At 39.5% G+C, this 22994-nt stretch overlaps 1 protein-coding gene across 1 annotated transcript in view; it reads left to right on the top strand.

The window, feature by feature from the left end:
• RERE (arginine-glutamic acid dipeptide repeats) overlaps positions 1 to 22994 on the top strand; it is a 343169-nt gene that overhangs the window by 25733 nt on the left and 294442 nt on the right. Inside the window, exon 2 of the mRNA XM_004385134.2 lies at positions 16091 to 16559. Coding sequence (XP_004385191.1) covers positions 16235 to 16559 — 325 coding nt within the window. The 5' untranslated portion in view covers positions 16091 to 16234. The remainder of the gene's footprint in view (positions 1 to 16090; positions 16560 to 22994) is intronic.

The raw sequence follows: 22994 nt of genomic DNA, 5'->3' as shown, positions 1-22994 counted from the left end.
AAGGCCCTCAACGAGATGGATTGATACAGTGGCTGCAATAACAATGGGCTCAAACATAGCAAAGATTGTGAGGATGGTGCAAGACCTTGTGTTGTACATAGGGTTGGTATGAGTTGGAATTGACTCAACGGCACTTAACAACCTAACAACAGCAAAAATCAAACCAAAAATACCTTGCCGTGGAGTTGGTTCTGATTCAGAGTAGAACTGCTCCATAGGATTTCCAAGGAATAGCTGGTGGGTTCCAACTGCCGACCTTTTGGTTAGCAGCCAGCCTTTTAACCACTATGCCACCGGGGCTCCCTTGCTCTGGTTATTACTGATTAAATGTATTCAAGCCTCTCATTCTTCCTTCCCTTCTTTTCTCTTTCGTTTCCTTCCCTTCTCCTTTTCTTGCTTTCTAGGTAGAATTGGTATTTTACCTTAAGCAAATGATATTAAAGTTTTTTTTTTTTTTTTTTTGTAAATACTTGATAGAAACGTGCTGGGATATTCTTAAGAGTTATTTTTACTTTGACGGGGGACTCTTTGAAAACTGTGAAGATACAGTGGGATTGATATATTGGGGCCAGAAGCCCATGTATCTGAGGCTGAAGAACCAGAGAGGGGCCTGTGAACATCTTCCCATTCCTGCTGACAGCCCCAGTGGGAACTTTAGGTGACACTCTATAGGCCTGTACTGTCCTGTGCTTCCTTTTATGGTTTCCTTCTTTCCACTTGTAGCACATTTTCAAGTTCCAAAATGGAAAGTGCTTGTTTCGCTTAGTATTGCCCACAGATTTGCCACTGTGCTTTTCAGCTTCTTGTTGTACATTTCATATATCACTTGCTCAATCTTGGCCATCTTGGGTACCAGTCCTAGTCATGGACAGAACTTTAGTGCTTAAGAAAACAGTCAGCAGTGCTGCCTTCATTGCTGGTGATGACAGCGACTGCTTAATTATGTGTAAGAATCTTTATTTAGAAATCACGACTTTACTGGGCAATGGCCTCCCTCCCACTATTTTATAGCTTTTCCTACTCTGGATATTTATATAATAGAGTAAGTCCTATTGTGCCAACAAGTGCAGGGAATGTTAAACAGTCAACTATAGAACAGTGCTTGCACTATCAAGATTACCTGGAGTCACTGTTTCCCATTTTTCCTCGTTGTGGCATACGTGGAACATAATATTTGTGTAGTATTCTGGGGTGAACTGAAGATATTTTGGACTTTGTGAAAAATTCATTACATATTTTCTAGTATTATAAGATAGGAAATATAATAAGGGTAGATAATACATATGGGTTTTATATAAAGTGTCCAAGTGAAATATCTTCAAAATTTGTAATGGAAAATTTAAGCTTATGTGAAGGAAACATTTTCGTATCAGGTTTTAGGCATGACTATATGCAATTTATGATGAGGATAAATATTCAAATTTTTGAAGATCAACGATAAAGAAAAAACTTATTCAGGAGGGGGTTGGCAAATGACAGAAAAATACTGCTTTTTCTTTAGTTGCTGGAAACATCTTGTCATTAACCAGAATGTGTTAATCTGATCTCTTTAAATTATATTTCAAAGGTATTATTCTTTAAATCTAGCAGCTTTCCCCTTTCTTTTGTTGATGAATGTAATCTTAATGTGATAATACACATAGATTCTGAATCCAATTAAACCTTTTCCTATCACGTATTTAAAAATAATAAGCTTTTCTGAAGTATATATAGATGATGTGCTATTTGACTTCATAATTCTTTAGGATTCAAATTATGACACAAACTAACATCACTCATGAGCCTTTTAAATCTCATTTTTCTTTAGTTGAATTTTTGTTTTGAATTTATTTAGTCTTTACATCTCCCCCCATCCCCGTTTCATGTGACCCTTAAAATTTTCAATGTAATTGATTCAGGCCCTCAAAAATGTTAGGTAAGAAAGCTATTTTTTTTTTTAAATACAATAACCTTCTTTTGTTAACTGGCAAGGTGAAAATCTTTCAAACAGTTTTTCTTTTTCCAATTCACTTATGTAGTCCAGAACTCCCTGACAAAAGCCTTTATTTGGACAGACTGTGTATTTCCCTTGGAGACAGCAGGGGGAGGTATTACCATCCTATGTCTCGTAAAGCAGAAATCAGCCAGGATCCTAGCAGCCTGGATTTTCTTACATGCACCATTTGATAATGTCATTAATATGGAATTTGTCCACAGGCAGCTTTTGTATGTAGAGGGCTTTTCTATGAATCAAACAGTGTGTTGCTTCTTTTGCAGGCTTTTCAGAACATAGTCTTGATATAAAGTCTTCCCACTCCCCTGTCATTGCAAGCAACTTCACTTGCATTTCACAAACTTACTTGGCCTGTCCACAGTATCTTATTTATTTCAGAGTATTCTTTTGCCACTTTGACTCTTTCATCCCCAGGAGTTTGTTTTGATACCGTCTAGTCTCATGTTTAAGGAGCCCTGATAGTACAATGGTTAAGCACTTGGCTGCTAACCAAAAGGTTGGCGATCTAACCTGCCAGCCGATCCATGGGAGAAAAGACCTGGTGATCTGCTCCTGTAAAGATCACAGCCTAGGAAATCCTGTTGGTCAGTCGGAGTTGACTAGGTGGCACACAGCAACAGTCTCATGTTTATCACTACTACTGGTATGCTGAGGACTCCTAGATTTGTATCTCTAGCCCTGAGCTTTCTGACCTCTGGATCCATACATATATCTAGACTTGGAGATCTACTAGGCATCTGAAATTTAACATGCCCAAAACAGTATTCTCACTTTTCCTTTCCTTCCCCATTTCAGTTAATGTCAGCTCTACTTTTCTAGTTGCTCAGGCCCAAACCTTGGAGTCTTTGTCTCACAACACATCCAATCTGTCAACAAATTCTAATGGCTCTCCTTTAAGAATGTCTTCAGAATCTGACCACTTCTTAACACCTTCACTACCATCAGCTTACCTGAATTAATGGTTTCCTTATTGACTAGATGGCAACTGGGTATGTGGTGTAACCCTACAGGAGCCAGAGGGAGTCTGTGAAAATGTAACGCAGATCCTTATTTCTCTATGCAAAACCACGGAATGGCTTTTCTCTTATTTGAGTAGGCAGCCCTCCAGCTACCTCTTGGATTTCATCTTCAACTTTTGTCTTTACCCTCACTGCTTTTGCCCTCTTGGACTTTTGCTGTTGCTTGGATATGCCAGGCATGCTTCTGCCTCAGGCCCTTGTACTTGCTTTTCTGCCTGCCTAGAATGCTTTTCTCGCTAAATAACTCTATGACTTGCTCCCTTCCTGTAGGTCTGCGCTCAAAGGGCTCATTATCAGTGATCACTTAAATAAACAACCCACCATCCCCTTTACCAAGCTTTATCATAGCACTGATATACACTGATCTGCTCTGTGTTTACTTGTTTGTTTGTTGAGTGCTCTTTCCCCCACTAGACTGTAAACTCTCTGAAATTAGAAATTATGTGTTCTGGTCATGAGTGTATCTGTAGCTCCTAGAACAATGCTCAGCACCTGATAGGTGCTCAGTAAATATTTGCTGAATTAATGAAAGAATCGACAGACTCTGCTCTGGAGATGGGTGTTTATTTGATGATCAGTGTTACAGCTATAGAATTTAAGTGTTGTGGCTCGGGCTCCTTGGTAATTTACGAGCTGCTGGTATCAGGAATTGAGTACTTCTAGTGGCTCTTCTGCTCTTCTCTTTGACATCAGGTTAACAGAGATGATGGAGTAATACATTTGGTCGACCTAGAGAGACTCACATCCAGCTAGAACAGCTCAGATACAGAAAACAGCCAATTGAGTTTTGGCCAAGACTTCTTATAGTCAGAGCTATTTTGCCTTTTCATCTAAGACTTAGATTCTAGGTGTTTATCAGGACTGCTCTGGTGAGCTTTATGGTTCAATTTTTCCCTTGATATAATTTGTACCCATGGATTAGAAGTGAACATTATGAATGCTTTTGATATTTTATATATGTGTGAAGTGTAATTGTATTAAGTTAGGTATAAAGTTCACCCTGTCATCTCCTTCCATCAAATGCTGAGGGCTTATGTGCCATGGTTGCAAATTAATTAGAACCTTGGAACTCTGCAAACTGAAGGAAACCTTGTCCAACTTACTTATTTTTGAACATGTTGTGTGTGGATAGAGGTAGTAAGCCTGATCAAGAATTCCTGCATATTAAACATTACCAGAGTTATGGATTGAATTGTGTCCCCAAAAAATGTGTATCAACTAGGATAGGCCATGATTCCCAGTATTGTGTGGTTGTCCACCATTTTGTGATCTGATGTAATTATCCTATATGTTGTGAATCCTGACCTCTATGATGTTAATGAGGCAGGATTAGAGGCAGTTATGTTAATGAGGCAGGACTTAATCTACAGGGTTAGGCTGTATCTTGAGTCAGTCTCTTGAGATATAAAAGAGAGAATCAAGCAGAGAGGAGAGGGACCTCATACCACCAAGAAAGAAGTGCCTGGAGTGGAGTGTGTCAGTTGGAACTGGGATCCCTGTGCAGAGAAGCTCCTAGACCAGGGGAAGATTGATGACAAGGACCTTCCCTCAGAACCAGCAGAGAGAGAAAGCCTTCCCCTGGAGCTGATGCCCTGAATTCAGACTTCTAGCCTCCTAGACTGTGAGAGAATGAATTTCTGTTCGTTAAAGCCATCCACTTGTGGTATTTCTGTTATAGCAGCACTAGATAACTAAGACAACCAGTAAACTAGTTGCCTTCATGTTGATTCTGACTCAGGGTGACCCCATGTGTGTCAGAGTAGAACTGTGATCCATAGGGTTTTCAGTGGCTGATTTTTCAAAAGTAGATCTCCAGGCCTTTCTTTTGAGGCATCTCTGGGTGAACTTGAATCACCAACCTTTTGGTTAGCAGCCTAGCATTTAACTGTATTTGCTACCCAGGAACTATATTAAACATTACTGTGGCCAAAGAAGGTTTTCTTTCCTTCATTACATGAAATAAATTTTTCTCCACACTGTTTTTGCAGTTTTAAAAGGTGGTGTTTCTCAGATGCAAAGGTAGAGCTTATCCTTGTGAATGTTATAGCCAGATTAATCTTCTGTTTGGCTATAGTAGAGTTCGAGCATTTTCTTATTAGGTTATAATGTTGTTGCTTTTTTTTCTTCTTTTTTTAAAATACTTTATTGAGATATAATTCACATACCATATAATTCACTTATTTAAAATGTGTAATTTAATGGCTTTTTGTATATTCACAGATTTATGTAACTATCACCATTTTAGAACATTTTCATTATCTCGGAAAGGAACCCTGTACCTCTTAGCTGTTGTTCCCTCAACTCCCCTATACCTCCTAGCCTGAGGCAATTAATAATCTACTTTCTGTCTCTCTGGATTTGCCTGATACAGTATGTAGTTTTTTCTGACTAGCTTTTTTCTCTTAGCATGTTGTCCAGGTTCATCCATGTTGTATCATTACTTCATTTCTTTTTATTGCTAAATAATATTCTGTTGTATGGATATACAACATTTTACTTATTCAGTTTCTTGTTTTTTCATGTTTATCTTTTCTACTCATGGTTTTCTCTTGACAGTCATGCTTTGGAAAAGTGAGTTTAGGAATTTTTTCCCCTTTTCGGATCAGGGACTTGGTTTCATAGACGTTTAGTTTCCCTTACCCTTGTGGGCACAGGGTTTTCTCTTTAATTGGGTGACAGCAGAACCACTTGGTCCATGACAAAAGCGGGTCACCATTGAGTAATATTACTCTTAACCAACCTTTAGGGCTTTCCCCAGGGTGTTTACTCCTGCTTTCCCAATACAGCTTCATATGTCTGTATAATTGCTGTTTGGGGCAGTGCTTTCAATTAGTACAGTTTATTTCAGAGAACAAAGAACATGGCACATTATAGTTTTTGTAATGATGTTAGCCTTATGGATTCCATATTAGTCATTATTAGTCAATCAAGCATAATTTTGAACAGAGCAGTACAAATGCTTAACTCTTTGACATATCTGCAATAGACAAATGACTTTGTTTAAAGAAGTAGTTCTCAACTAGGGGAACATTGGCAATGTCGGGAGATATTTTTGGTTGCCTCGATTGGCACAGTGAGTTGTGCTGCTGGAATCTACGTGGATAGAGGCCAGGGATGCTGCTAAACATCCTACAGTGCACAGGAGTTGTCTGGCTCAAAAGGTCAGTTATGCCATAGTGGAGAAGCCCTTAACCCACTGAGTAGAAGAAACAACTGCAGGCAATGGGTGAGGTAAAAATTTTGTATGTGATTGGCAAAGACTTCACAGTTAGCAGTGTAGAAAAGCAGTTGTGTGTGTGAATGGGTTTGTGTGTCTTTTAAAGGAAGGGAGGATTTTTTATTTTTATTGAAAACCTCCTGGAGCACCTCATCTTTGCCAATTTCTTAGTCCTGCTTAAAATAATAAAGCTTATTGTATCTCGTTTGGAGCCTGGTGGCGAAGTGGTTAAGAGCTCAGGCTGCTAACCACATGGTCGGCAATTTGAATCCACCAGCTGTTCCTTGGAAACCCTATGGGGCAGTTCTACTCTGTCTTATGGGGTCTCTATGAGTCGGAATCAACTTGGCAGCACAAAACAACAACAAATATATTGTTGGTTATTTAATTTTAACTGTAGTCTAGAGTTTCGCTGTTCTGAATACTTTTTCCACCCTCTGCAGTGGTCCTGTGTTCTGTTGTTATTATGTTTTTTGGGGAGGGAATTAGGATGTTTATTTGTCAGAGTCCACCAATCTTAGTTCTCTCCATTTTTTCCCAAAGCCTCTAAGGGAGGTGATCAAGTGCTACTGTAAGCATTAAGCTCACCTCTGATGAGGGGAGTTTATTCTCTCTCTCCTTCTGTCTTGACACCACGGCAGCCACTCTCTGAAGCTGACCAGTGTATCCCGTTGCAGTTATTTAGGTTCCTTCAATAAGCCTAGGGGAATGAGCATATAAACTCTTAGTAGGATTGATTGAGTTTAAACATTCATTATGCCCAAATGTAGAGAAAAGCATGGGGGCACATGTAGACCAAACTCACATTCAGAAGGAAGTTATTTGCTTAAATGGTTGGGTTTGGTCAGGTGGAAGAACTTCACCACTTGTTTAATTTTACATAGAAGAACTACTCTCAGTTCCACATCAGTTTCAGGAAAAAGATAGTCTTAACCTCTGGATGAACTTACACGTCTGCTGACTGCATGTTTCAGTGTTACCTCACAGCTTCTTTGGAGCGCTGGTGGCACAGTGGTTAAGAACTAGGCTGCTAACCAAAAGGTAGGGAGTTCGAATCCATGAGCCACTCCTTGGAAACCGTATAGGACAGTTCTGCTCTGCCTTGTAGGGTCGCTTTGAGTTGGAATTGACTTGACGGCAATGGGGTTGGTTTCACAGCTTCTTCAGTAGTTCTCTGGCTTGTTTCGAGGTATTCTTCACAGCATGTTGCTGTTCATGAGAATGCCTTATTTCTTATCCAGTGAGTGTAAGTGTTAGCGTGACATTTACCTTTACAGAGCAGAAGTCATTACATTTTCTTTTCCAGTCATGTTGATACGAAAGGAAACAGAAAAATTGATTTCCCTTTGAAAGCAAGTTGCCCAGCTGTGTGTAATGTGCCTCGCAGGTTTTCTGTTGTATGCTGGCTGCAGCTGCTACTCTTGGAGGCAGGGCCTAGCAGAGCTGGAGTTCACTTAGGTCTTCCACACTTGGACCATCTTGTTTTGTTCCTAAAGGAGAATGCTAAAGCATTTGTTGATACATAATAAATGCAGAAATGGCAAAGGCAGAAGTACTTGAGGTATGTGGTTCTTTATTTAGGCTTTTCAGAGATAAGGGTTTGAAAACAAGCTTGTTTGAATGGTACAACTCTTGATGGAAGATTATTTCCTACTGCCAGACAAGATGGAGTCCTGGGAGCGCAGTCATTAAGCATTTGGCTGTTAACCAAAAAGTCAGCAGTTTGAATCCACCAGTCGCTCCTTGGAAACCCTGTTGGGACAGTTCTACTCTGTCCTATAGGGTTGCCAGGAGTCAAAATCGACTCCATGGCAACAAGTGTTTTTTTTTTTTTTGTTTGTTTTTTTTTGCCAGACAAGGTGAATGTTTCCAAAATGCTATTTTTCATCTCAAGAGCCTGCAACAGTCCCCTGTTGCTTAGCCTACTGTTGGATAACTTTGCTTTTAAGGTTGTGTAATTTAAGGCACTAAGAGCCCTGGTAGTGCAGTGGTTAAGCACTCGGCTGCTAACCGAAAGGTTGGCAGTTTGAACTCACCAGCTGCTACATGGGAGGAAGATTTAAGTCTGCTTCCATAAAGATTACAGCCTTGGAAACCTTATGGGGCAGTTCTACTCTGTCCTGTAGGGCCTCTATGAGTTGGAATTGACTCAATGGCAATGGGTTTGTTTGTTTGTTTTTTGGATTAATTTATGGCATACTAGCTTGATGGTTAAGAGTCTTGGTTCTGGAGTCAGCTGCCTGGGTTCAATCCTATTCACTCCTAGGTCTAACAAACACATAGGTGTGTGAGCTTGGGCCGCTTGCTTAGCCTCTCTGTGCTTACTTTTGCATAAAGTAAAATGTGCATAACCAATAGTACCTATCGAACAGGAAGGTTGTAGCTAGGATGACCATATGACCTGGTTTACATAAGTTTTTCTTCATAATTTTCATGACTGCTTTCACTGTCAGATGTTGCACAGTTTGGACAATAAATTATAAAGTCACCCTTCTTGTAGTGAAGATTAAGTGGGTTAACCTGTGTGAAATGCCTGTTGTTGTCGTTAGGTGCCGTCGAGTCGCTTCTGACTCGTAGCGACCCTGTGTACAACAGAATGAAACATTTAGTGCATATTAAGTGTTCAGTGAGTGTTAGCCGCTTTATTATTTTAAGAGCTTCCATCATCCGTTCCACCCTATCTGCTTAAACTTATTTCCTACCACTTTTTTTCCCGTAGCTGTCATCAAGGCAGGCTATTTAATTCAATGCTCTTTAATGAAGTTCCTCTCACCTAGAGTGCCTTTCTCCTTCTCTTTGCTTCTCCTTATCGTTTTCATGGTTTATGAGCCAGCTCAAGTACCACTTAAGTTATTTATTCATGAAATATTTTCTTTCCCAAATAAAAGTCTCACCATAATTTCCTCTTGATCGATCCATTTATGTGTGAGAGGGAGTGAATGGAAAATAAATAATTTATTAATCATCTTTATGTGTCAGGCAGTGAATTTGGATCTGGGAATACAACAGGGCAAAACTAGTCAAGAATCAGTGCCCTCACAGAGCTTCTAGCTTACAGGTGGAGGCAGATGACAATCATATTACACAAATAAATGTAAAATTACAGTTGTGGAAAGTGCTATGAAGGGGATTTGACCTAGTAATAGTGCTTAAGAAAGGCTGTTGAACTGTGACCTGAACAAAGAGTGGGAGATACATAGACCAGAATAGAAGAAGAGCATCTTAGACATGAGGAGGACCATGAGCAAAGCGTTCTGGGTAGGAAGAATTGTGGTGTGTTCAAGGAACTGAGGGAAGGCTAGTGTGGTTGGGCTTAGGATGCAGGAGAGTGGTGTAAGATAGGCCTAAGTAAGGACCTTCTAGATCTTTTTAAGGATTTGGATTTTTATCTAACAAAAGTGGGAACTCACTGAGGTATTTTAAGGTGGGGATGAACATAATCACATTCGCCTTTTAAAAGGATCATCCTGGCTACAGTGTAGAAAAGGATTGTAGAGGTTCAAAGGAGTGAATTTGAAGAAGCCAATCAAGAAACCTATTGAAATGGTCCAGAAATTGATACTAGTAGCTTGAACTAATGGGGCTGTGGTGGCTCAGAGGTAGAATTCTTGCCTTCTGTAAGAAAGATTCAGGTTTAATCCCAGTGCTCTTCATGTGCCGCCACCACCCATCTGTCTGTGGAGGCTTGCATGTTTCTGTGATGCTGAAGAGAGTTCAGTGGAGCTGCCAGACTTGGACTGGGTAGAAAGCCCTGGTGAGCTACTTCCAAAAATCATCCAATGAAAACCTTATGGGGCACAGTGGTCTGCAGCTCATTGTGAGGATAGCACAGGACCGGGCAGTGTTTCATTCCATTGTGCATGGAAAGGTAGTGGGGAGGGAAGAATATTCAAAGCAGATGGGCTTCAGGGACTGAAGGAGTACCTTGAGGTAGCTGGAGCACACAGGAGGGGCAGAGGTGAGAGCAGCAGCGGGGAGATGAGGCTGGAGAGGTGAAGGGACAGCCAGGACATGAAGGTCTCTGCAACCTTTGAAGAGAAGTGGTGGGCATTGAATTGTATACTTTAAATGGGCAGTTTGTATGCTATGTGAATTTTATCTCAGTAAAGCTGTTACAGAAAAAGAGAGAAGTGGTGGTCAGATATGTTGGCTGATTGCACTGGAAGAGGGATTGGAAGGAAGGCAAAAGTAAATAGAAATTTGTAGTCATAGAGACCAGTGTGAGAAATGATGGCTTGAAATAGTCGTTACATTTCAGTTGGAGCAATAGATGAATTACAGAGACATTTAACATGTGTTTGCTAGACTGTAGGAGCTAAGTAAAGTACCTGGTATGTAGTTGAACATTTGACAAATATAAATATTTCTTGCATGGTTGAATAAAAAAGAATTTCATGGACTGCATTTGGTGTGAGAGTCAAGTGTCCTACAAAGAGCCTGGCCGAGCAACTGAGAGGAGTAGAACTCAGGAGGGAGGGGCAAGTTTTCCATGATCTAAGGGGAGATATTTAAAAAATTTTTTTCATTTGCAGTAATTTCTACATCATTTAGTTTTTAATTATGCAATAGGATGGATTTCTCCCCCAACCCCTAAATAGATAATAAGTTTCTTGAGGGGTGGTTGGTATTCTTAATTGCTGTCGAGTTGACTCTGCCTCATGACAACCCCATATCCAGTAGAACGAAATGTTGCCCAGTCCTGTGTCATCTTCATGATCGTCGGTATGCACAAGTCCACTGTTGTGGCCATTGTGTATTTTGAGTGCCTTCCAATCTAGGAGGCTCATCTTCTAGCACCATATTGGTCAGTATTCTATTGTGATCCATAGAGTTTTCATTGGCTAATTTTCAGAAGTAGATCACCAGGATTTTCTTCCTTGCCTGTCTTAGTCTGGAAGCTCTGCTGAAACCTGTCCACTACGGGTGACCCTGCTGGTATTTGAAATACCAGTAGCTTAGCATCATAGCAACACACAAGCTACCATAATAAGACAAACTGCCAGATGGGTGGTGGTCTTGAGGGGTAGGGACCATGTTTTTGCTACCTTTATACCTCACATAGTCACCCTGGTGGTACAGGGGTTAGGCGCTTGGTCGCTAACCTAAAGGCTGGCAGTTCAAGCCCACCAGCGGCTCCACGAGGGAAACATGTGGCATTCTGCTTCCTTAAAAGATGTACAACCTTGAAAACCCTATGGGGCAGTTCTACTGTGTCCTGTAGGGTTGCTACCAGTCAGAATTGACTCGAGGGCAATGGATTTGGTTTTGGGTTTTATACTTAATTCTCACAGCTGGTTTTTAAGTATTGTCCCATTTTACAGAGGTAAAACTCTGACTCAGAGAGGTAGAGTGATTTGCCCAAGGCAGTAAAGTACATGGCAGTGTCAAGAACCTGGATTTTGGCTTGTCAGTCCAGTATCCTTGTGGTTCTGTTTTGGGACAGGAAGTGGTTTTCTTAAATGAGGTTTGGACACAAAGCATGACTGAAATTTTAGCCCATTATCCGAATTGGTTCTGATAAGTAGTGTGAGGTGTTAGTGTATGGTTGTTGGCTTCATTTTGAAAAGGTAAAATGATGTTTGTAGAGATTGAAGTAACCTTAAGTAATGAAGAGTAGTTCTGTATCATTGACTTGATTGAAGGTGTTTGGCCCTGATTAGACGAAAACAAAACTAAATGACTGAATTTTTTGCTGTTTTTTCTGCTGATGACTCCAATTAATTTTATCAGTTCAGGTAAAATGTTGAAGTACAATCAATCAGGAAACTAATGAGAGGAATATAGGTTTTGTTATAAGTCCTGTTGTCTCCACCAAGCATGAGTAGTAAATTTTTTGTGGGTTTTTAAAAATTTTATTAAAAAATTTATTCTGACTCAGTTCTTTGGTGATCTTATTCAGTCTCATGGCTTAAACAATTGAATTAAAAACTAAATTTGTATCTGCAGCTTGGACCTTTCCCCTAATCTGCCTCTTCAGAATCTCTGTGTGATTTTCATAGGCTTCTTAAACTTGTCATGTTCATACCTGAGCTCCTGATCTTTCTCCTAAAACTCAGGTAATGATAACTTCATCCATGCAGTTGCTCAGGCCAGAAACTGTGGAGTCATTCTTGACTTCTTTCTCTCATACCTTACCTCCCAATTTATCAACATATTCTGTTTGACTGTTATCTTAAAATTACATAGAAAATAAGACTTCTTACCTTCTCTGCAGCTACCATCCTGGTCTGTCCCAGCTACCTTGAACCCTTGCCTTGGTTATTGCATAAGCCTCCTCACCAGTCTTCCTGCTGCAGCCCCTGCACCCCTTCAGGTCATGTCTTTCTCTGCTACTCAGATCCCTGCTGTGGCTGAAGTGTCAGTGAGTCTCCCCCATGTCACTTGAGTAACAGCCAAAGTCCTTATCCTGGCTTACAAGGCCAAACAGAACCCAACCCCTCCTCCCCTGTCCTTCTACCTGTCTGAACTCATCTCTGACCACCCTCACTCTTCCTCATGCTGCTCCAACCCTCTGGTCTACTGTGTCTTGAGTGGGTTCGCCTGCTCATGACTCTGGACGTTGCACTTGCTGTTCTCTCTGCTGGACTGGTCTTCCTTCATCAGTCTTCAGGTTTCTTCTCTAACACTCTGACTCAGGATGAATGCCACCTCAGTGAGACTTCCTGACCATTCTGTTTAAAGTCACAATCCTCTCACACCCCTGCTCCCATGGATACCCTATTTAAAATCTGTTCACATACTACACATACTATCTTTTTATTTGTGGTCTTTCTCCCTAGAACATAAGCTCCATGAGGGCAGAGATTTTGACTGTGGTTCTCTGCTGTTCTCCTAGCACCTAGAACAGTGACTAGCCTATGGTAGGCATTCAGGAAACTTTTGTTCAACAAATAGATGAAGCTTGTTGTGAATCTGAAATGTCTTCTAGCTATTATGTTCAAATTAAGTTTTTTTTTTCTTTTTGTTATTTGTTAAAGTATCTTTTACCATGCTTCCCAGTTCACTGAGTTGAACATTGATTGACGTGCATTTTCAATATTTTTGGCTTTCTAATTGGAGAAACATGTCTTTTTTTGGTGGGGGGACTGAGTGAGTGTGTTTTCGAAACCTGTCTGTGTGAATTATCCTCATGGATGAACACTGTGTAGGAAAAATTGGTGGTTATGCAGAGCTGGTGGCCCTGGTGGCCCAGGTAACAAAAGGAATATGATCAAGTCAGATAGAATTTAGTTTTTTAAGGACTGCTTTAGAATACCAGCCTCGTACTCATTGGCTGTGTACCTTTATGCAGGTGATCTCTCCTCACCTTCAGTTTTGTAGGCTGTAAAGTGGGGATGACAGTACCTGTCTGTCTCACTTCTCAGAGTTAGTTGTCGAGAGAAGGAGTCAAATGAGATAATGGTAGGGACCTGCTTTGTAAACCCTGTGTGGTTGTAAAGATGCCGTGGTTGCATTGTCCACTTTGTAGATCATCTCTAGAAAGTTAAAGTGACAATTCCCTTTCTCCATGCCATCTGGTTTGTCTCAGGGTACCTTTCCTCAAACGCCAGATTATTGGTATATGTTGGTTGCTGTCTAATGAGGCTCAGAAAAATTATGATTAATACACAGAGGAAAAAAATATATATCCCCAGTGAGCTGTATTTTAGAGTCAAATGTAAATGGTAACTGAATTGACTTTTGCATTGAATTACCAGTGTTCTTAATTATCTGAAAGTTGGTCATATCTAACCACTGTATTTCTTTTTATGGGCATCTTTTATTTCTTGGATTTTTCTTACTTTCTCTCTTACTCTTGGCAGAAACAACTCTGTATTTTTTTGTACATAGAAACACATTGTATGATTTTGTAGGGAATAGTGTTGTTGAATGTACAATTTGGATTTATTAGTTTTTCCTCTTTGGGATGCTAAAATAGTATTTTTACCTGATTTTCTGGGGCAGTTATCTGGTTAACCCGAGGGAGAATGTCTTTTTTTTCCCTTAAACTAATCAGAAGTATTTTTGTCCTAAACTGCAACTGAGAGGAGATTTTCACTTTAAGCTCCTTGTTCTTTTCAGACTCCCACTAGACCCACTCCACTGTTTTCAGTGTCAGGGAGGCATGTTTTAACAACTGTGTTAGCTGATTTTTTTTTTGCTTGTGTGATTGGCTTGTTTAGGCTCTAAACTTAAGTCCAGTGGAGAAAGTAGTATGTCTTTGTGTATTTTCAATTGCTGACACTAGTGACCTACAGGGACTTGGGAGTTTATTACTACTTACTGTCTGTTTAGCAGATGATTCATCTAGGCAAAACTTTTATAGGCACTAGGATAATTTTTCCTCTTCTTGAAATATATTTAGAAAATTGAAATCCTATCTGAAAGCATATTTCCTTTGAAGAAGGGTATAATCTAGATTTGTGCTACATGCTTTTAACCTTCTAGCTTTGCTTCTAGATTGTCAGCACTGTTGCTCCTTCATTGGTCTATCTTCCAAAGGTTGTTAACATTTTTTATTTTCCTGAATGTTTAAGGATATTAGTGCTTATGGGGAGATTTTTTTTCTGGTGTCAAGTTTGACCTAAGAGAACTGGAGGGAGTATATGATGATTTTTATGGTTTTGGCATGACCAAAGAGAATTATCTTTGCTTCTGAGGTATATAATTGCAGACCGATTTGTTTCTTGTTGTCTAAGTAAAGAGGATCAATCGGTTGTCCGTTTCCTTATGTTGTGTTCTAGCTGGCCCGAGTAACATGAGAAACAGATGGTTCTCAAATTGATTAGTTGCCTCCTATTTTTGCATCAGAGCACTGAGGGCAAGGACCATGAGCTTATCCTCATCCTGTCTTCAGTTCCTGACACGTGACACAAAGAAAGTGTTTAGTAAAGACTCTTGGACAGATGGGATTAGATAATTGGGGAAGATAATAGAAGACTGCAAAAGAGAAATGATTAGTTATTATGATTATGCCAAAACTGACTTGTAAACAAAAATAGTCCCCCCCGCCATAACTTGTTATAAGAACTATGTTGGTTTGTAATTTGGGGTTAACTTTTTCATTGTAAACTCTTAAAACTTCAGACTTGTCTTGTTGGGTTTAGTTCCGGGGAAGAAGCTGTTAGTAGTGGAAATTTAGAAGAATGTAAAAACTACCCCAAAGATAGAAGGTTGTTTTAGGAAACTGTTATGTTTTGCTGAGACAGAGTTAATATATCTTTGGAGAAACCATTTTTTCTGGGAAATAACTAGAATGGTAGATTAGAAGATGCATAAAATGTAATTGAAGGCAAAAGAATCTTGCTGTGAGGCTGTTACTTCCAGTTGAGTCAAATCATTAATTCTTGAGAGGAGCTCTGGGAGTTGGGAGAAGTGGCTAGAAAGAGTCTTCAGAAGATAGTGCGTGGTGATACTTCCCAAGACATTTTCCAAAGCTATCCATGTTATTTTATTTTGCAGTTAGAAATAATTTTTACTACAGGTTCTTTGCCATTTAAGTCAATATTGTGGGTTATGAAGAAGTTCCTTTGTGTTAAGTGTACCCATTATATGTTATCCATTAGGGTATACTTTGTCTTTAAAAAGGAGGAAACAATTGGTGTACAGAGAGTATAGTTTATTCTTAAGCATTCAGACATATTTCGTTCCTGATGATGGTAGAATACTCCAGAACATTTGCTAGCTGAGGCCAAAAGCTGTATATTTAAATTTTGTGACACTTGTCCTAACTTTTTTCCTGTGGTCTGTGAGGAAATTTTTAGAACTAAAACATGAGTAATTAAGAGATTCATTTTTTAAAAAAAATTATTTTTTGGAGGAATTATGAGAAAATGTTAAGGTAAAAATCATATTTTCTCTCTTTTATTCTCTCCTAAATAGCATTTTTGAAACGTTGGGGTTATTGGAGTGGTTGGATTTTTCCTGGAATTGAGTGAGAAATTCAGAAGACTGAAGCCCAGGCTTACTGTCTACCTTTCACGGAGGCCTAGCCGTGAGAGGACAGAAGAAGGCACGTGGCGAATCATGACAGCTGACAAAGACAAAGACAAAGACAAAGAGAAGGACCGGGACCGAGATCGGGACCGAGAGAGAGATAAAAGAGACAAAGCAAGAGAGGGTGAGAATTCAAGGCCACGCCGGAGCTGTACCTTGGAAGGAGGAGCCAAAAATTATGCTGAGAGTGATCACAGCGAAGATGAGGACAATGACAACAATAGTGCCACCACCGAGGAGTCCACGAAGAAAAACAAAAAGAAACCACCGAAAAAAAAATCTCGTTATGAAAGGACAGATACTGGCGAGATAACATCCTACATCACTGAGGATGATGTTGTCTACAAACCAGGAGGTAAGGAGCATTGCATTTGCTGTTTGTGGGAGAGAAATGATATCAGCTTTAGATGAAATACATGCCTCTTTTACATGTTAAGGAGGGAATCTTGGAACCTAGAAGAGTAGATGGTAATTTGGGGTAGGAAAACATGAGAGAGTAAACACTTGACTCACATTTAGTCAGTTGGGTTTACCCACTTCTTGCTTGTGTCTACCTTAACTTTGTCTTCTGTCCATATTTTTGCATTTACACTTCTTTCCTCCTTTTCCCATGCTGCTTGCTGTCTTAACCATCAGCTCAGTGTTTCTCTTTTGACTTTATCCTTTCTTTTTATCTTCAACCTCAAATTAGTGTGGTGACTCTGCAGAATGGAGTACATGGTGGGGACAAGTACACCCAGCAGTTCTTGGAAACAGGAAATTTGATATTGGCTACAAGATTGACCAGAAACTAGAGAGAGATTTTTAATGGCCGTCAGATCAGGGTTTATTGCTCCTGCTAACCTTCTTTTCCAAAGTATTGCGCTTTGGGCTCTCTAATCAACAGTAACAGATGAAACCAACTAACCTGCTTGGTTTTTCAGAAAGTATACTATGGCCATTCAACTGCATTAAGGTTTATAGCATTGCTCAAAGACAGACAGACCCAGTTTTCAGATGAGATGCAAGGAAACAAGTGATTGATAACTGACCGGACACAGCAAAGCCTCCTTTTTAATTTAATGTATTACGTGTATTAAGATACTGTTCATAAAAAAGCCAGTAAAGCTAGCTAAGATCATTTTGTTTGAATTACCTTATTCTGCTGAGGAGTGACATGAATTTCATATGAGATATAATTAGCAGATTAAAAGTCACCTAGTTTGATGTTTTTCCAGGAAAGGGAGATTAAAGAGACTTCACTATGTTGTATCATTAACCTGGCACAGCCATTTCACTGAAGAGTACTCTAACTCTTCCGAACTTCACATAAAGTTACAGATTTTTGCCCCCCACATACGGATGGGTTTTGAACTGCGAAAGATAATCAGTATTAGAACTTACAAATAAAACTTGTATTCACAGCTACAGTTTCTTATTTGATAGTATTTATGTGATGTAAAATAATCACGGTTGAAGTTCTGGAGAAGTTACAGCACTGCTGTAGAGATTTAGTGATGTGTAGGTTACAGTACTATCAGTATTTATCTTTGATTGAGACTTAGATATTGGACACTAACAATGAATTTCTTAACCACTAAAGAATCTCTCATTATAGAGTTACCACAAATTGCTTTTAATGGGCCTGTTTAGTTGTAGATCAGGAACAGAATGTGTTAACTCCTTTAGGTATATACTTACTTGTTACCCCTTTCTCTTGATAGCTACCAGTTTTATAACTGTATCAATGGTTATGTGATTGGATCATGGTGGATCATGGTCAGCTGCCTTGTGTACTACTAAACATCACCCTTTTTCAGAGTGTCTAATATGGAACGTTCTGCCTTGTAAATGTCATTAGGGATACTACCCTAGAAATTTTGTAGTCAGATATGTGTGGGAAATACTGCACATACTATTGCTGTCTTAGTTATCTAGTGCTGCTATAACAGAAATACCACAAGTGGATGGCTTTAACAAAGAAAAATTTATTTCCTCAGAGTAAAGTAGGCTAAAAGTCCAAATTTAGGGCATCAGCTCCAGGGGAAGGCTTTCTCTCTCTGTCAGCCTTCTTCTCATCAGTGTTCTCCCAGACTAAGAGCTTCTCTGCGCAGGGACCCCAGGTCCAAGGGACGCACTCTGCCCCTGGCACAGCTTTCTTGATGGTATGAGGTCCCCGTGTCTCTCTGCTCACTTCTCTCTTTTGTATCTCAAGAAGATTGCCTCAGGACAGAATCCAGTCTTGTAGACTGTGAGTCCTGCCTTACTAACAGAACTGCCACCCATCCTCCCTCATTAACATTCAGAGGCAGAATTTATAGCATATAGGAAAATCACGCAATACCAGGAATCATGGCCCAGCCAAATTGATACACACTTTTTTGGGGGGACATAATTCAGTCCGTGACCAGTCCCCATCATGAGATTCATAATTAATGACTATGAACAGTCCTGCTGTTAAGGAAATCTCTTTAACATTAAAAAAACTTGTTGTTTTTCCCGTTTCTGAGACTATGGCACCCTGTTTCTGCTATCTTTTGATAAAAACCAGTTTTGAGAAAACCAGTTTGGGAAATACTGTGCCTTCATCTTGTATATCCATGCAGCATGATAGGACATTCTGTTTGATGTTCAGAAGAATATGTGGAGGGAGGTTGCTAAGGGCTTATTTATAAAATAGTGAAAAACAAAAAAAACCATACCAGTTGCTTTCGAGTTGATTCCAGCTCATGGCCAGCTCTACGTGTGCAGAGTAGAACAGCTCCATAGGGTTTCCAAAGCTGTGACCTTTCAGAAGCAGAACACCAGGACTTTTTTTTCCAAGTTGCCTCCAGGTGGGTTTGAACTTCCAACCTTTCAGTTAGTAATTGAGTGCTTAACAATTTACATCACCCAGGGAGCCTATAAAACAGTAAGTTTTTAATAAAGTAGTTTTGAAGAGCTATGTATGTATGGAGGCAGGCATCATTTCTGTAAATCTGAGAACCTTTGTCAACCATAAAAATTAATATGCTGTCTCTGCAAGTTAAATATATTATAAAGGATCTTTGAAGGGCAAAAATGGTTTGAGAGTTCTTTTGTGACACCCGAAGCGTAACCATGTGGTGTGAGACCCCCTTTGCTTAGAGGGTAACAGTGCTGCAGCCTGTGGTTTGCACAGCAAGGTCCAGTGGATGTTTGACTCGCTGGTAAAGAGACTGTATTTTGATGTTCTCAGTGGTTTATTTTCTTTTTTTGGGGATACGTCTGCAGCCTTCTCCAAATTGTGAATTTTGGTTGCCTTCTCCCAATAACTACTTCTTTCTAAATGGAGATTTGTTAAATATTGCCTGTTCTTTAGGTTTACTTAAACTGAAGAATCGTAAGTAGGGTACTATGATTAGATTCCCAGATGGCGCTCGGTTTTTTTCCTTGTGTTTTCTTTCTTGGTGTGTTGTTAGGTGCCATTGAGTTGATTTTGACTCATACCGACCCCATGTGACAGAGTAGGACTGCCCCCCACGGTTTTCTAGGCTATAATCTTTTTTTTGTGTGTGTGTGTGTGTGTGCTTTAAGTGAAAGTTTACAATTCAAGTTAATCCCATAAGAAAATTAATACATACATTGTTTTGTGACCCTAGTTGCTCTCCCTATACTGTGACAGCACACTCTTCCTTTCTACCCCAGATTTCCCATGTCCATTCAACCAGCTCCTGACCCTCTCTGCCTTCTCACCTCACCTCTGGACAGGAGCTGCCCATTTAGTCTCATGTGTCTGCTTGAGCTAAGAAGCACACTCTTCATGAGTATCATTTTATGTCTCATAGTCCAGTCTAATCTTTGTCTGAAGAGTTGGCTTTGGGAATGGTTTTAGTTTTGGGCTGGCGGAAAGTCTGGGGGCCATGTCTTTGGGGTTCCCTCCCGTCGCAGTCTAACCATTAAGTCTGGTCTTTTTACTAGAATTTGTGTTCTGTACCCTACTTTTCTCCTGCTCCATCAGGGACTCTTGCTTTCCCTGTCAGGCAGTCATTGTGGTAGTCGGACACCATCCAGTTCTTCTGGTTTTAAGACTCCAGATGCCACTAACCAAAGTGGGATGCAGCAAATTTTCTTAAAAAACTTTGTTATGTCAATTGACCTAGATTTCCCCTGAAACCATGGTCCCCAGATCCCTGCCCCTGCTACTCTGTCCCTCGAAGTGTTTGATTGTGTTCAGGAAACTTCTTAGATTTCGTTTAGTCCACTTGTGCTGACTTCCCCTGTACTGTGTGCTGTCCTTCACTTCACCTAAGATAATTCTTGTCTACTTTCTAGTTAGTGAATACTCCCCTCCCTCCCCATCCTCATAACCATCAAAGAATGTTTTCTTTTGTGTTTAAACCTTTTCTTGAGTTCTTATAATAGTGGTCTTACACAATGTTTGTCCTTTTGCGACTGACTAAATTCACTCAGCATAATGCCTTCCAGATTCCTCCACGTTATAAGATGTTTCACAGATTCATCATTGTTCTTTATCGTTGCGTAGTATTCCATTGTGTGAATATACCATAATTTGTTTATCCATTCGTCCGTTGATGGGCACCTAGATTGTTTCCATGTTTTTGCTATCGTAAACAGTGCTGCAGTGAACATGAGTGTACATTTATCTATTCGTGTGACTACTCTTATTTCGCTAGGATATATTCCAGGGAGCAGGATTGCTGGATCGTATGGTACTTCTATTTCTAGCCTTTTAAGGAAGCGCCAAATTGATTTCCAAAGTGATTGTACCATTTTACATTCCCACCAACAGTGTATAAGTGTTCCAGTCTCTCCACAACCTCTCCAACATTGATTATTTCGTGTGTTTTGGGTTAATGCTAGCCTTGTTGGGGTGAGATGGTATCCCCCTGTAGTTTTGATCTACGTTTCTCTAATGGCTAATGATTGTGATCATTTCCTCCTGTTTCTGTTAGCCACCTGAATGTCTTCTTTGGCGAAGTTAGGCTATAATCTTTATAGGAGCAGATCACCAGATCTTTCTCCTGTGACGTGGCTAGGTGGGTTAAAACCACCAACCTTTCGGTAAGGAGCTGAGCGCTTAACCGTTGCACCACCAAGGCTCCTCCTCTTGGTGTAAACCACTAAAACAACATCCTTTGTAGTGATTGAAAACCATTATTTTCGCCCAGTTGCCAAGATTCTGTATACTTAGTTGTATCATATGCTTAGCAGCAACTCTCTGTAGGATGTTATAAGGGATATCTTCAATCGATTGATAGTTTTTGAATGATAGATCTTTAATGATCATTTGTTTCTTTAGGATATAAAGCATAGATCAAAATTATTATTGTTTTTTTGCTTTCTACTTTTATGAATTGCTTTTAATACCCAGATTAAGTATAAATTATAGGTACTTCCCAAAGTGTCATTAAAAATGAGACCAGCAGTGATATCTTGAAGATAAAAAATAGCTATTATCTAACTATACTTTTTGTCCTTGGGGGACAGGTATATATTGAGGTTATTTGCTGTGGTAATCAAATGAGAATTTCTCTGAAAGATTTTTTTTTTTGAGAAATTATATATTACTTAAAATTGGTCACTAGCTAAGGTTTATACCCAGTTATTTTGTTCTGGCTCCTCATCTCTGTTGTTATCTTCATTTTGTCTTTAGCTACTCAGCTTACTTACGCTGCCAGTGTTTCTTCCTGCCTCAGGGCCCTTGTACTTGCTGTTGCCTCAGGCAGCACACTTCCTTGTTATCCTTTTATCACCTCCCCCACTCCAGTGTCATTGCCTTTCTTCTCCCAGATTAGATTTCTTCAGTAGATACTAGTGAAGATATCATGTGTCTTTCCTTCTAATACTTATAATAGTAATAATTTTATATAATTATGTTACTACTAGAATATTAATTGATATTAATATATAAACTGTCATTATTTTCTTTTTGTTTCTGTTAATATTTTTGTCTCCTTCTCCAAGAAGGCAGTGATTCTGTTTTTGTGTATCATTGTATTCCTGGCACCTACCACGATAGTGTACACGCAGTGTGGACTCCATAATATTTGTTGAATGAGTAAATTTCTGAAAACCATTTAAAAATTTATTGCTTGATTAATAATGTCAATGTCAGAATAATACTTTTGGAACTCTAGCTTGAATCATTCATTTCCCAATGAATAATTTAACACACTCGTTAAAGAAAAAAACCTGGTGGGTTTCTGTTGTATATTGATTGCCTCATGTCTAATCTAACTTCTTTGTTGTTTATCAGCCATTACTCTACTTCTGAGATGACTGTCATGGTAACAAATTGATTTATTACACAGCTGTGTGCAGCCAGATTTCTTTATGAGCTTCTTTAGTACAGAATATTGATTTCTAAAATTTGCTGTGGGTAGCATATTAATTTCTTTCTACTATTTTCAACTAGCTACTAGGAAGTTTGATTACTTTATTGCTGATCCAGATAGAACAGGTAAGAAAATTAAATACAAATTTGTTGGGAGATTTTTTTGTTTTTCATTTCAGCATATCAGTATTGTTTGCTATTTGGAAAAGGAAACATATTCTTTAAAAAGTTCCTGTTAAGCTAGTTCTTTATTTCTTGCATTCTCTCCTATCACTTGATAATTTTGACTCTCCCATTTAGCCTAGATATATTTCCAGAATTACAGAAATCTCTGTATATATTGTTGTGTGCCATCGAGTTGATTCCGACTTACAGCAACTGTATATGACAGAGTAGAACTGCCCCACGGGGTTTCCAAGGAGTGCCGACCTTTTGGTTAGCAGCCTGAGTTCTTATCCACTGTGCCACCAGGGCTCCACATATATTAGAGTGGGG

The sequence above is a fragment of the Trichechus manatus genome, unplaced genomic scaffold, assembly GCF_000243295.1.
Source record: "Trichechus manatus latirostris isolate Lorelei unplaced genomic scaffold, TriManLat1.0 scaffold00133, whole genome shotgun sequence".
NCBI lineage: Eukaryota > Metazoa > Chordata > Mammalia > Sirenia > Trichechidae > Trichechus > Trichechus manatus.
This window is presented reverse-complemented; position numbering and strand designations above follow the sequence as displayed.